This window comes from Elephantulus edwardii, unplaced genomic scaffold (genome assembly GCF_000299155.1).
Source record: "Elephantulus edwardii isolate Elephantulus edwardi_28Jun2011 unplaced genomic scaffold, EleEdw1.0 scaffold00537, whole genome shotgun sequence".
Classification (NCBI taxonomy): Eukaryota; Metazoa; Chordata; class Mammalia; order Macroscelidea; family Macroscelididae; genus Elephantulus; species Elephantulus edwardii.
Genome location: NW_006400287.1, coordinates 4562 through 17509, shown reverse-complemented (window position 1 = coordinate 17509; position 12948 = coordinate 4562). Strand labels below are relative to the sequence as shown.

Here is a 12948-nt window from a genome sequence, read left to right as displayed (position 1 = left end):
AATGAATGGAAACCCAAAATCTCTGTAAATGTTTATGAAAATTAATAAAATATAATTATAGAAAAAAAATCAAGGTAATTTAGATGAGAACAGGGAATGGAATGTGATGGAAAGGAATAGCAAATTCTTGGAAAGTTCAAATCACGGGACTGTTGCTAATACACCCAACACCTCTGGGCCAGCAAGAACAAGGTGTCCTTCTGGGTAAACCAGCCACAAGGCTCTCCTTTCTCCCAGTGCATTTACTGGATCTGAGACCCATTTGACTTTTCTCAGCAGGACCTTCCAACTGTGGTGGGAAGCCCCAGAGGGCAGTTCCCTCCATCCAGGAGTAGCCTCGATTCAGATGCATAGTTGCTATCTTGCAAGAACAGACTCAATGTGGCCAGAGTTTTTAATTTTTGTCAAAAGAAATTGAAAAAAAGAATCCAATTTTATTTGGAATTTTGTTGAAAGTTGTAAAACAGTGATTTGTCCAGTTTAAAAAGCATGCATCACCCATGTGAAGGTTCTTGGGTGGCACAAATGATTTCTACTCAGCTACTAACTAAGCCTAACCCTCTACATTTCAGACAGGCTGTTAGGAGAGACTATTCCTTGGTGCTGGTGGGGGGACCCATAACGCTTGGGAAGCTGAAGGGTCAGCAAAAGAGAGGACGCGAATGAGATGAATTGGTGCAGTGTCTACAGCAATGGAGTCAAATGTGTCAGAGATGATGAGGACACCACAGTATAGCACAGAGCTCGGGTCTATTGTTCATGGGGTCACTACGAGTCATACTCAATGTGACGTCACCAAACAATAACAACTAACCCTAAAGGCTGGGGGTTTGAATCTATCCAGCAGCACCATGAAAGAAAAGCCTGAAAATGTGTTTCCATAAAGACTAAGGCAGTGAGAAAACCCAGTTGACAGGGCAGTTCCACTCTGCAGCACATAGGTTTGCCTTTTAGTGAGAATCAGCTCAACAAGAGTGGATTTCAGACTTTTGACCCACATGACTCAGCAATTCCACCCTTTGGCATATACTCAAAATGATTCCAAGCAGGAATGCAAACAGATACTTGCATAACCGGGTTCACTGCAGCATTAATCACAATAACCAAGAGACAAAAGAAACAGTCTCCATGTCTATCAACAATGGTATAGTCAAACAATGAAGCAAAAAGTAGAAGTCCTGGCACAGGCTACAATATGGATGGGCCTTGAAAATACCCACACTGAGTGAAGATTATAGTCAGAAAAATGACAAATCTGTATGCTCTCATTTATATAAAATATCTAGAATAGACAAGTATATCAAGATCAAGGTTTATTTGAAGGGAGTTATATATTCAAATGGAGCACCCAAATAGCTCTGATGGTATAGTGGTAAGGAGTTGCATCATCAACTCAAAGGCAGGCTGTTCGAATCCACCAGCTGGTCCAAGGGAGAAAGGTGAACAATCTCTTCCCATATAGTTTATAGCCTCTGAAAGCCCACTGGAGGGTCAGCCATGAGCTGGTTCTGACTAAATGACACCCAACAACAACAACAGTGACAGGAAAGGAACCTTTTGAATTTTCTGCCCCCCCCCAATACTAAAGTTCCATCTTCACAACACTCAGAGACCTGGGTGAGGCAGAAAGTCAAGCGTTTGACTTCTAATAAAAAAGTTGGGTTTCTTTTTAAAATATTTTTTATTATTATTAATTTTAATGAAAGTTTACAGAGATATTGGATTTCCATTCATTCATTGTTGCACTTTTCTCCCAAGAAAAATTCTTTCATAGTTATATAGTCCCTCCCCCTATGTCCACTCCATGGTGCAGCCTTCCTTCTGGACTCCTATCATGACAATAATACCTAATCTTATATCCCTTTCAAATAGTTCTCTCTCTCATGTTTCAATGCAGTCTACATAATTTATGCCATCTTTCTCAGTCTCCACCCAGTCCCTATGTCAGTCTTTGTAAAGTTTCATTAAAATTAATAAAAAAAATAATAAATATTTTAAAAAAGAAAGTAATGGGACCAACCTGCTGTAGTAAAAATTAACACACGAAGGTCATTAGAAGGGGGTCTGCATAGTGAGCCCTCCACAATAGTTGCTTAAAATGTTAATCAATGAGATGCTAATAAAATCTCTGTAAAAAAAAGTTGGGGTTCTAAGGACACCTTTCTTAGAAGAAAGGTTTGGTGACTGGATTCTTTCAAAATCAGCCACTGAAACCTCTACAGAGAAAAGTTCTCCTCTGACATACAGGGGATCTTTATGTGGCTGGATCGATTCAGGGTAGCTGAATTGTTTGTTTGTTTGGAGTTTGTGTATGGGCGTTCGTTCTTGTTTTCCTGCACAGTGCTCACCACCCAGCTTACCTGTCCTAGGAGAGCTGCAATGAGCGAACTCTTTCCACTCCCAACATTTCCACATATTCCTAAGACCTTCCCCTGCCAGAGAAATAGAACATGCAGTCAGTCTCCTAGTTCTTGGTGGGCCCTGGGCTCGAGGTGTCACACACCCTTCTCCAAACTGCCAGGTCAAGCAGGGGCCAAGGGTTTGGCTACTAGACTCTAAGGTGGCGTTCGCAGTCTCTCAGCCATAATCCCTATACACACAGCCTGGGAGGATACAGGAATGTTAGCCTTAATTAACTTCTTTCCCTTGCACAGCGTAGCTGAGTACCTAAGGGCTTCTAGAAATCATGTACAAGCGCTGATGTGAAACGCGGCTTGTGCCGAGCTGGGAGATACAGTGCTTGATTGTGGGGGCTGTCCTGTGACCAGATTCCAGGAAGACAAATCTAATTGAAGGTAAAAGCCTGAACAACCCAGGGGGACAAGGGCAGCCTTTGAAGTATGGATATTTTCTAGAAGTTATTATGGATACCTCTTCCACCAGAACAACTCAATCTAAAATTACTGAGCAGTTAAACTATTCCAATAGACTGGGTTCACGAATTACCCCACAGCTTTACAATTATTATCTCAATCAACAAATTGTTATTCAAGCCTGGGTCGTGGGAAAAAAAAAAGGGCAGAAGGTCCCCAATGAGATGTAGTGATAGAGTGGCTGCAGCAGTGGGGTCCAGTATCACAGAGATGGTGAGGATAGTGTCGGATCAGGCAGGGTTTTCATTCTGTCATACACAGCATTGCTAGGAAGCAGAGCTAACTTGACAGCACCGAGCAACACCATGCACTGGGCACTGTTAGATAGATAGAGGATAGATAGATAGATAGATAGATAGATAGATAGATAGATAGATAGATAGATAGATAGATAGATAATAGATGAGGGATACATAGACAGATAGGTAGATAGATAGATAGATAGCAACCCTATGCACAATAGCTCTGAAACCTTTCCTATCCTGAGCCAATCTCACTGTCTTCAACATATCTGCTGCTATTGCTCCAGTTACTCTTGTAATCCATCCCATCCAGGGCCTTCCTCTCCTGCATTGTGCTTCCAACTTTTCAAGCATGATGTCCCTCTCTAAGGGCTGATCCCTCTTGGCAACATGCCCAAAGTATGTGAGACGGAGCTTCAAAAACCTAGGCTGCAGTTAACAACTTGGTTTCACCCTCTTCAGGATAGATCTGTTCATTCTCTTGGCAGTCTGTGGCATGCTCAATACTCTTCTCCAGCACCACAACTCAAAGGCATCAATTCTTCTTCTGTCATCCTTAGTCATTGTCCAGCTCTCTGATGCATAACAAGTAATTGGGAAGACCATGGCTTGGATCAGGTGCACCTTAGTCTCTAGACTGACATCTTTGAACTTCAGCACTCTGGAGAGTTATATATAAATAAAACTATATGCCTCTCCAAAGAGTGTGTGTGTGTGTGTGTGTGTGTGTGTGTGTGTGTGTGTGTGCGCGCGTGCGAGCGTTTGCTACAGTAATGAACAAAAGGAAGCAGGAAGTTAAAGAAAGGCTTCAGGCCTTTTGTTCATAGGGTCGCTGAGTTGTGCTTGACTCGACGGCCATCAACAACAACAACAACAACAACAACAACAACAATGAACAAAAGAGACAAAAGTCTGGATGTGCCGTCACAGAACTTACATTTAAATTGGGAAACATAGATGATAAAGAAGTAAACAAAATGCATAATACATTGAGGTGATGTGTACCATGGGGAAATACAAAGCATAGAGGGGACAGGAGAGGGGGGAAAGGGGACAGAAGAAGTCTTGCTGCAAAGTTAGATGTCTTAGTTTGAGAGTTCCAGAAGCAGACCCTTAAACAACGATACAGTTAGTTTCTTTAGGAGGAGCAGGAAACAGAAGAAGGGGAAAGTGATACAGGAAAGGATGTTGTTGCTGTTGTTGTTGTTAGATGCAGTCAAGTCGACCGTGATTCACAGTGTGAATCACTATGAACATATGAACACTATGAACATAGTGAGTCACTATGAACATTACCCTAACAGGCACCATCCGCACCAACACGGCACACCTGAGCCCTTTGCTCCAATAACTGAGTCAATCCATCTTGTTGAGGCTCTTCGTCTTTTCTACTGGCTCCCCACCTTTCTAAGAATGATAGCTTTCTCTAGGATTGGCATCTTCTAATCATAAGCCCAAAGTAGGTGAGTTGGAGTTTCACCACCCTTCTGTCTAAGGAGTACCCTAACTGCACCTTCTCCAAGACATATCCCTTTGTTGGTTTGGCAGTCCATGGGGTATTCAGGAAGGGACAGGCAGTCCATAAAGTATTAGATCAGTTACCACAGGAGGTGATTGATATTGGAAAAACAAGGAACTCATGCAATATTATTCAAAATGGGTGACCCTGGAGGACATTATGCTGAGTGAAATATCTCAGTCACCAAAGGACAAATACTGCATAGTGCCACTGTTGTAAAACAGGACTGACATCGGGGTTGGGGGGAGACTGAGAAAGATGGGATAAATAATGTACACTGCATTGAAACAGATGAGGGAGAGAACTATTTAAAAGAGATATGTGATTAGGTATTATCATCATGACAAGAGTCCAGAACAAAGGCTGCATAGGGGAGTGGACCTGGGAGGAACAATTGTAAAACAACGAAAGGATTTTTCTTTCACTTTCCAAAGAGAAGAATGTACTGTGGGGGGAGAGGTGGGCAGGGAGAATAGTGCAACAATGAATGAATGGAAATGGGTGAATGGAAGGCCCTGGATGAGATAGATGGATTACAAGAGTAACTGGAGCAATAGGAGCAGATATGTTGGAGACAGTGAGATTGACTCAGGATAGGAAAGGGTTCGGAGCTATTGTGCATAGGGTTGCCATCTATCTATCTATCTATCTATCTATCTATCTATCTATCTATCTATCTATCTATCTAACAGTGCCCAGTGCATGGTGTTGCTAGGTGCTGTCAAGTAAGCTCTGTAAAATTTCATTAAAATTAATAATAGTAATAATAAAAAAAAAGAGGCAATTGATGCTATCATAGGGAAACCCAAAGAAATTGGAAAACTAGTTATGATGTGACCTCATGGCCAAGGGAGCTGGAGTCAAGTCACTGAGGGGTGAGTTGTTCCATAGGATGTAATGTGCTTTGCAGCCGCTGTGGATGCACAAGAGCAAATCTTAAGTTCTAGGGGTCCTAGTACACTGAAAGGTCCAAGGCAGACTACGGACAGCATCTGCTACAGGTCTCGGTGGAGTAAGGCCTGAAGGAGGTGAAGGAATGTGCTGCGTGGGTATCTCTGGCGGGAACCACCGCAGCTGGAGAAACAGCCCATAGAAAGAGCATCAGGTGGGAATGTGCCCACCGTACGCTCACGTCAATACTATAATTTATAGCTGAAACATCAGAACATTGTCACTCACACACACTCTCCAGCATGGGGCTACACCTAGCCCCATTCCCACCTCAAACTAGACTAGAAGCTCCCGTCACCTGTTACCGTCCCTAGCATGAGTGTTGCTGCTGGTCACCGTCAAGTTCTATGACAAGCCTTTTCTGAGTATGGTCAGGCACCATGCTAGCACTGGGGACAAAATTATAATTGGCACAGACACAGGCTCTGCCATATGAGGCCTACCTTGCCATTGTAAGAGAAGCCAATACGTGTTTGTTCCATTCAAAGGACTTCCAGGACACTGGGTATTACGGAGACATTTGGACAAGAGAGACCACAGATATGGATGAATCCTGCCTTCACAGGTTCTCCTTTAATCTCTGCTCCCTGAGTCCAAACCTAAGCCTTCTACATTCATCTTTATCTTCAGCGAAAAAAAAAATTCACAATGAGTGCACCCTGTGTGTTACTCAGGATTCATTTGTTCTTTCAATAACACTTCCTGGGACTGGTTGTGCAGTACCTTGAACTTGGGGCACAAATTTATAACACTAAAGGGCAGCGCTGAAGCTGGGCATACTTGTTGAATGAAAAGGTCAACAAGAACAGCTCTAACATCAGCATCAGCAAAGCATGTTTATGTTATCATCATTAGTTCTCCCAACACATTGTAAAGTGGGTCCTATAATTAGCATATCCCTGAAGTGGTTATAGAAGCCAGGGCTCCACAGAGCTGGGTAACATTATCCAAGGTCACATAGCTAGTTCTGTGGGAGTGGAATGCAGGTCCACCAGTCTCCATAAACACGCTGCTAACTCATGTGACATTGCATTAATCCTCCTGTCTTCAACATACATAACAAATGCTGATGTCACTATCAAGAGTTAGTATCTTAGTGAAAAATGTAGTAGGAATAAAACAATTGGAAGCCAAAAAAACAAGGCAGCTTCTTGAAAGCATGAGAGCAGTTCAGGTGGCCTCTCTGAAGCAACTCTGAAGGCAGGGTTGGAGATATTAATTACAGCATTGCCCCTCATATCCACAAGGGAGAGTGAGGAGACAGCAAAGGAGGGTTGCACTGAGCTAAACTGAACTGAGAACTGAGAACAACAGCCCTCAGCAGACAGAGGCTCATTCCCAGTGACTGCATGGCAGATAGCCTCGTTAACCACCTCTCCCACTGCCTATTGAGCTTAACATCACATATAAAGAAGAACTCCACTCGTGGCAGTGCTCACATGGGGAAAGGGCAAGTCAACAAGATAGTAGATTAAAATACTAGGCACAGGATTAACACTGAGCCCTCTGTAAGAAAACCAACACAGCCACCCTGGGAGTGCCGCTGCCTGAGCTCTTGGTGCAAGACAATCACGTGGGGGAAAAGGTAGTGCATTTCTTAAGTGTATGGCTTTGTTTAAAGACGCCCACCAATCCTGAAGGATAAGAAAAGCTGACAGACCCTGGCTCGCTTCCCTACTGGGTTGCTTGTTACTAAAACCACTTCGGTTTTAACAAGAGAGGTATTGAACAGTGGTTATGAGCATAGGCGCTGAAGCCAGCGATGGTGGACACAAGGCTCTCCTCTGCCACTTGCTAGCTCTAATTCCTAAGTACTTAGCTTTGTCTAACGACCTCCACAAATCCCAGTCCAAAGGTTTTGTCAATAATAAAGCGACTCAATGGCACTCAACAACAGCCTACTTTTAGTACTTACCTCAGAGTGGTTGAGGTGGGAAACTGTATTAATTATATACCTGATAAATAGTTAATGTTACTTCAAGGACTAAGGAGCACCTGACCCAAGTCATGGCATTTTCAGTTGCTGTATAAGCATGGAAAAGCTGGGCAGTAGATAAGAAGGACCCAAGGAGAACTGAGGCATTTGAATTTGTTAGCAAAGAATACAGAATACACTCTGGACTGCCAGAAGGACTAAGAAATCTATCTTGAAATAAAGCCAGATTGTTCCTCGGGGGTAAATATGACAAGATTTTGGCTCACATACTTTGAACCTATTATGAGCAAAGGCCATCATGCTACAGTGTGTTTATCCACAGCAACAACTCTGAGAATAGTACAGCAAAGGCAGTGGTTTTATTCTGTTGTACATAGAGTGGCTACGTGTCAGAACTGACTTCACAGCACCAAACAAAAACAATTCTTATTTATCATGGAGCCCCTTCATCCCAGACACGGTTCATGTACTTGACTGCTCAGTAAAAGGTTGGAGGTTTGAGCCCACACAGAGGCGCCTTCGAAGAAAGACCTGGTGACCTCTGTATGAAAATCTAGTCATTGAAAACCTTAGAAAAGCAGCAAAGGGAGATGACAACCTAGAGTCGAGGAGAAAGTTTCAGGAACCATCTAATATGGTCTAATATTATACATACAACGTGTGTGTGTTTGTGGGTGTGTTCATGGGTGTGTAAAACTCATCACTTACCAAAACAAAAATAAGCTAATAAAGAAATAAGCAGGGGACTCTCAAACAGCAATTTTAGCAAAGCAAAATGTCAAATGGCCAACAAGCACCTAAAAATGATGTTCAGTATTCATTCCTAACCATTAGTTGTCATTACTGTGTGTATTATATATACTGTCCATCATCAATTCTGATCGTAATGACCCTTTATGACAGAGTAGAACTGTCCCACAAGGGTTTTCTAGGCTGTACTGCCAGAAATGCAGGCTGGGTTTAGAAGGGGTCATGGTATTAGGGATATTGTAGCTAATGTTAGATGGATCTTGGCTGAAAGCAGAGAGTACCAGAGTAATGTCTATCTGTGTTTCCTTGATTATGCAAAGGCATTTGACTATATGGATCACAAAAAACTGTGGCTGACTCTGAAAAGAATGGGAATCCCAGAACACTTGACGATGATAACGTGAAACCTATACTTAGACCAGGAGGCAGTCATCAGAACAGAGCAAGGAAACACTGCATGGTTCAAAATTGGGAAGGGTGTATGCCATGGATGTGTCCTATTTTCATATGTTTTCAACCTATGCACAACAGATTGATTATCTGGGAGGCTGGGCTGTATGGGAAGTGTGGCATCAGGATTGGAGGAAGATTTATCAACCATCTGTGTTATGCAGATGGCATAACCCTGCTTGCTGAAACTGAGGAGGACCTGAATCACTTGCTGAAGAAGGTCAAGGACTGCAATGTACAATATGGAGCGAGGCTCAATATCAAGAAAACAAAGATTCTCACCACTGGGCCAATTGGCAGCATCAGGATGGCTGGTGAAGAGATTGTTAACAGCTTTAGTTTGCTTGGCTCCACAGTCAACACTCTTGGCACCAGCAACCAGGAAATTAAAAGACATATTGTGATGGGAAAGTCTGCTGGTAGAGACCTCTCCAAAGTTCTGAAGAGCAATGGTTTCACTCTGGAGACTAAGGTGTCCCTGATACAGTCTTTGCAATCACTTGCTATGCATCAGAGAGCTGGACAATGACCAGGGAGGATAGAAGGAGAATTGATGCTTTTGAGCTATGGATCTGGAGAAATGAATTGAATATACCATGGCATGGACTGCTAAGAAAATTAACAGGTTTTGTCGTAGAGAAGGTTAAACCAGGCTGCTCCTTGGAGGCAAGGATTCTGAAACTCCATGTGACATTCTTTGGACATGTTGCAAGGAGGCATCAGTCTTTGGAGTGAAGCTCTGGTAACCTAGTGGTAAGAAACTGTCCTGCAATCCCCAAAGCATGTGGTTCAAATCCACCAGCTGTTCCATGGGAGAAAGATGGGCAATCTCCTCCCAAGTGAGTAACTGCCTAACACACCAGAGGGTCAGCTATGGGTCATTTCCAACTCAACAGTACACAACAAAAACAACATGTAATAAGAAATTACAGAAATCCAGATTATTAATCCTCCTCACCAACACTGAGGAAGACTTTACACCTTTACTGGAAAAGGTCAAGGACTGCAGCCTTCAATGTGAATTGCATCTCAACATCAAGAAAACAAAAATCATCACCACCAGGCCAGTAGGCAGCCTCATGATAGAAAAAAGATCAAAGTTGCTAACAATTTCATCTTGGTTGGTTCCAAAATCGGGATTCTTATCACGATCAGTTAGTGACACAAAAGACAAGTTGCATTGGGAAAATCTGCTGTCAAGAGCCTCTCCAGAGTCCTAAAGAGCAATGATGTCAGTCTAGAGACTAAGGTGCGTGTGCCTCAGACCATGGTCTTCTCCATTGTTTGCTCTGCACCTGAGAGCTAGACAATGATAAGGATGACAGGAGAAGCAGAAATGCCTTTGAGTTGTGGTGCTGGAGAAGAGTATTGAACATACCATGGACTGCCAAGAGAATAAACAGAAACCAGTTTATTTCATGGAGGCAAGGATTATGAAGCTCTGTCTCATATACTTTGGGCATGTTGCCAGGAGGGATCAGTAGGAGAGGAAGGCCCTGAATGAGATGGATTGACACAGTGACTATGGCAATAGGGTCTGGTATGTCAGACACAGTGAGCCCAGAACCATATATAACTCAAAGTCAATTATATCAAGACAATACCTATATAAGATGAAAGAGATGAGGGAGAGAACTGTTTAAAAGGGATATATGATTAGATATTATTGTTGTGACAGGAGTCCAGAATGAAGGCTGCATAGTGGAGTAGACTTTGGGGGAGGGTTTGAATAACAATGAAAAGAATTTTTTCTTTTACTTGTCAAAGAGAAAAACTAATTGGGAAGGGAGAGGTGGGCAGGGAGAAAAGTGCAACAATGAATGAATGGAAATCCAAAGTCTCTGCAAACTTTCATTAAAATCAAGTAATAATAATAAAAAAAAAGATGAGGAGAAAAGGGAGAGCCCCATTTTCAGAATCCACACCCACCTTTCTCACTGCAAAGCTTATCTTGTGCAGAACCCATTTGTGGCTGTCACTTTGCTCTTCCAGACCTGTCACTCCATGGACTGGTGAACTTGTCTCACGTGGCACATGCCTCTTAAGAGCACGGGTCTTCTTGTTCTGTACTTTCTCTGGATCACTTGTCCTGTTGCTCTCTTGCTCCCATGTCAAGGTGGCATTGTCTAAAAGCAAGACAGTATCTGGGTCTTCGGGCTGGGTGATGTAAGACGGGGGGCTTTTATTTATGAGAATTTTCTAAGAATGAAGAGATGAAATTAACTGTGAGGATGTCATCCATTTGTAAGAATCCTCCCAATTTATGTTTTCATGTAAAAAACAAAAACAAACAACAAAACAAAACCCAAACAAGCCACCCAAAATAACCCAATCCTGACATCTAGGAAAGAGATTCTAAAGGTAAGCCCCCAGGAGAAAGAAGCAGGAGGTAACCTAGTAGGAGATTCTACCCAGGATACTCATGCCTTTTTAGTCACAAAGTCTATTTGAATGATCCAATATGGGAAGATGCTGATTCAGATTATATCTCACACTTCAGTAGTTAACTTTTTCCAGTTTTTAGATGGTAAGTTTCATTGCTTAGTTCTAATGCTTACGAATCCAAGATCTCCTGCTCAGTCTCTGCTATTTGCTCCTCTTAGGTTCATACTCAGCTCATTTTATTCAAAGATTTGCCACAAGTTTTTAGACACTGAGACAAACAATAGAAATTCAACTATCAACAAGGCATGGTTCTTGCCTTTGAAGAAAATAGTCTATGGGAAGACAAAAAAATATGCCTAGACCTTTTCAGTTACAAAATGGTGAAGATAAAGCCCTGTAATAGCCAGAGAAGGGATACATGAATCTCTATCCCGAGATCTAAGCTCAAGTTGAGTTTTGAGATGTAAGTAGGTATTCTACAGATAGAGAAGGGAGAAAGGGTAAAAGCATTCCAGCAGAAAGCACATCATGAGCAAAGACAAGGAAGTATATACAGCAGCATGGTCTGCTGGGGGACGAGAGTATGAAATAAGCAATTCTGACACACAGAACTCAAGTTAAGAATGGCACAGGATGCCCATCAACAAATGAATGGATAGAGAAACGATGGTATATATTCACACAATGGAATACTATGCAACACTGAAAAAAAACAAGGAACTCATAAAATATTACACAACATGGATGACTCTGGAGGAGATTATGCTGAGTCAAATATTTCAGTCACAAAAGGACAAATACTGTATAGTACCGTTGTTATAAAAAAGGACTGACAAAGAGGTTAGAAGGAAACTAAGGAAAAAGGGGATAAATAATGAATTGGAACAGACGAAGGGAAGAACTGTTTTAAAGAAATATATAATTAGGCATTAGTAATATGAACAATCCAGAATAAAAGGGTCATTGCAAAGTGGACTGGGAAAGGGATGGGAGTTTGGGGAAGAGGAAATGATGCAAAAATGAATGGCTTAGGGGTTGTGTTATGTGTTTTGTTTTTTTTTAAATGAACTGGGAAGTAGGGCATAAAATGTGCAACAATGAATGAAAGAAAAATCCAAGTTTTCTGCAAATGTTTGTTAAAATCACAATAAAAGAAAAACATTTAAAAGAAAAAGAATGGCCCAGGAAATTCGTTGGACACAGAACTGACCACCAGCAGAGGGTTCAGAGCTCAATCTTGGTGGGGGCAAAGAAGCATTCAAGGATTTGACCAGGTGCTATCAGTGGTCAACTTAATATTTTAACAGCTCTCTCTAGGGAGCAGTGGAATATGAATTTGAGAATGATGACACTTAAAAAAAAAGAGATGAGTTCAGAAGTTACTGTCATCATGCAGATGAGAAATGGGAAGGCCTGGGTGAAGGTGGATGTAATAGGGACAGAGTGGAATTTGAGAATGCTATAAATACTACTGCTTCTCTAGCTAAGGTTCATCTGTAGGTTTTCCTGTAATGGTACTAAATAAATTTGTTTTATGGCATTGATTTTTGTTTCTTGTGTTTTGTTCACGAAGTAATAACTCAACAGGGTATCTTAGATTGAAGTCTTAAAGTCTTCTCTCTTACAACTAAAAAACTAAGATGACAAGAAAGGGACTGAGTAGGGCTATTGATCAGTTAGATGTGCGGTGCGGGTGACCAGAAGAGAGATACAGAAACCTGGAAAGCCAAAGATGATTCTAGGTTTCTGATGTAGGTAAATAAGATCATCCAATCAATCCTCAGATGTCTAACTATGCATTTTCCTTGACTAGAATGTCCTTTTCTTTATCCTTTCCTTAGT

General features: G+C 41.9%; 1 protein-coding gene across 1 annotated transcript in view; it reads right to left on the bottom strand.

Moving 5' to 3' along the window:
- ABCC12 (ATP-binding cassette, sub-family C (CFTR/MRP), member 12) overlaps positions 1-10920 on the bottom strand; it is a gene marked incomplete at its 5' end in the record, with an annotated part of 72120 nt that extends 61200 nt beyond the window's left edge. Inside the window, 2 exons of the mRNA XM_006903208.1 lie at positions 2361-2432; positions 10651-10920. Of these exons, the coding sequence (XP_006903270.1) occupies positions 2361-2432; positions 10651-10920 (342 nt within the window). The remainder of the gene's footprint in view (positions 1-2360; positions 2433-10650) is intronic.
- Positions 10921-12948: the final 2028 nt, after the last annotated feature.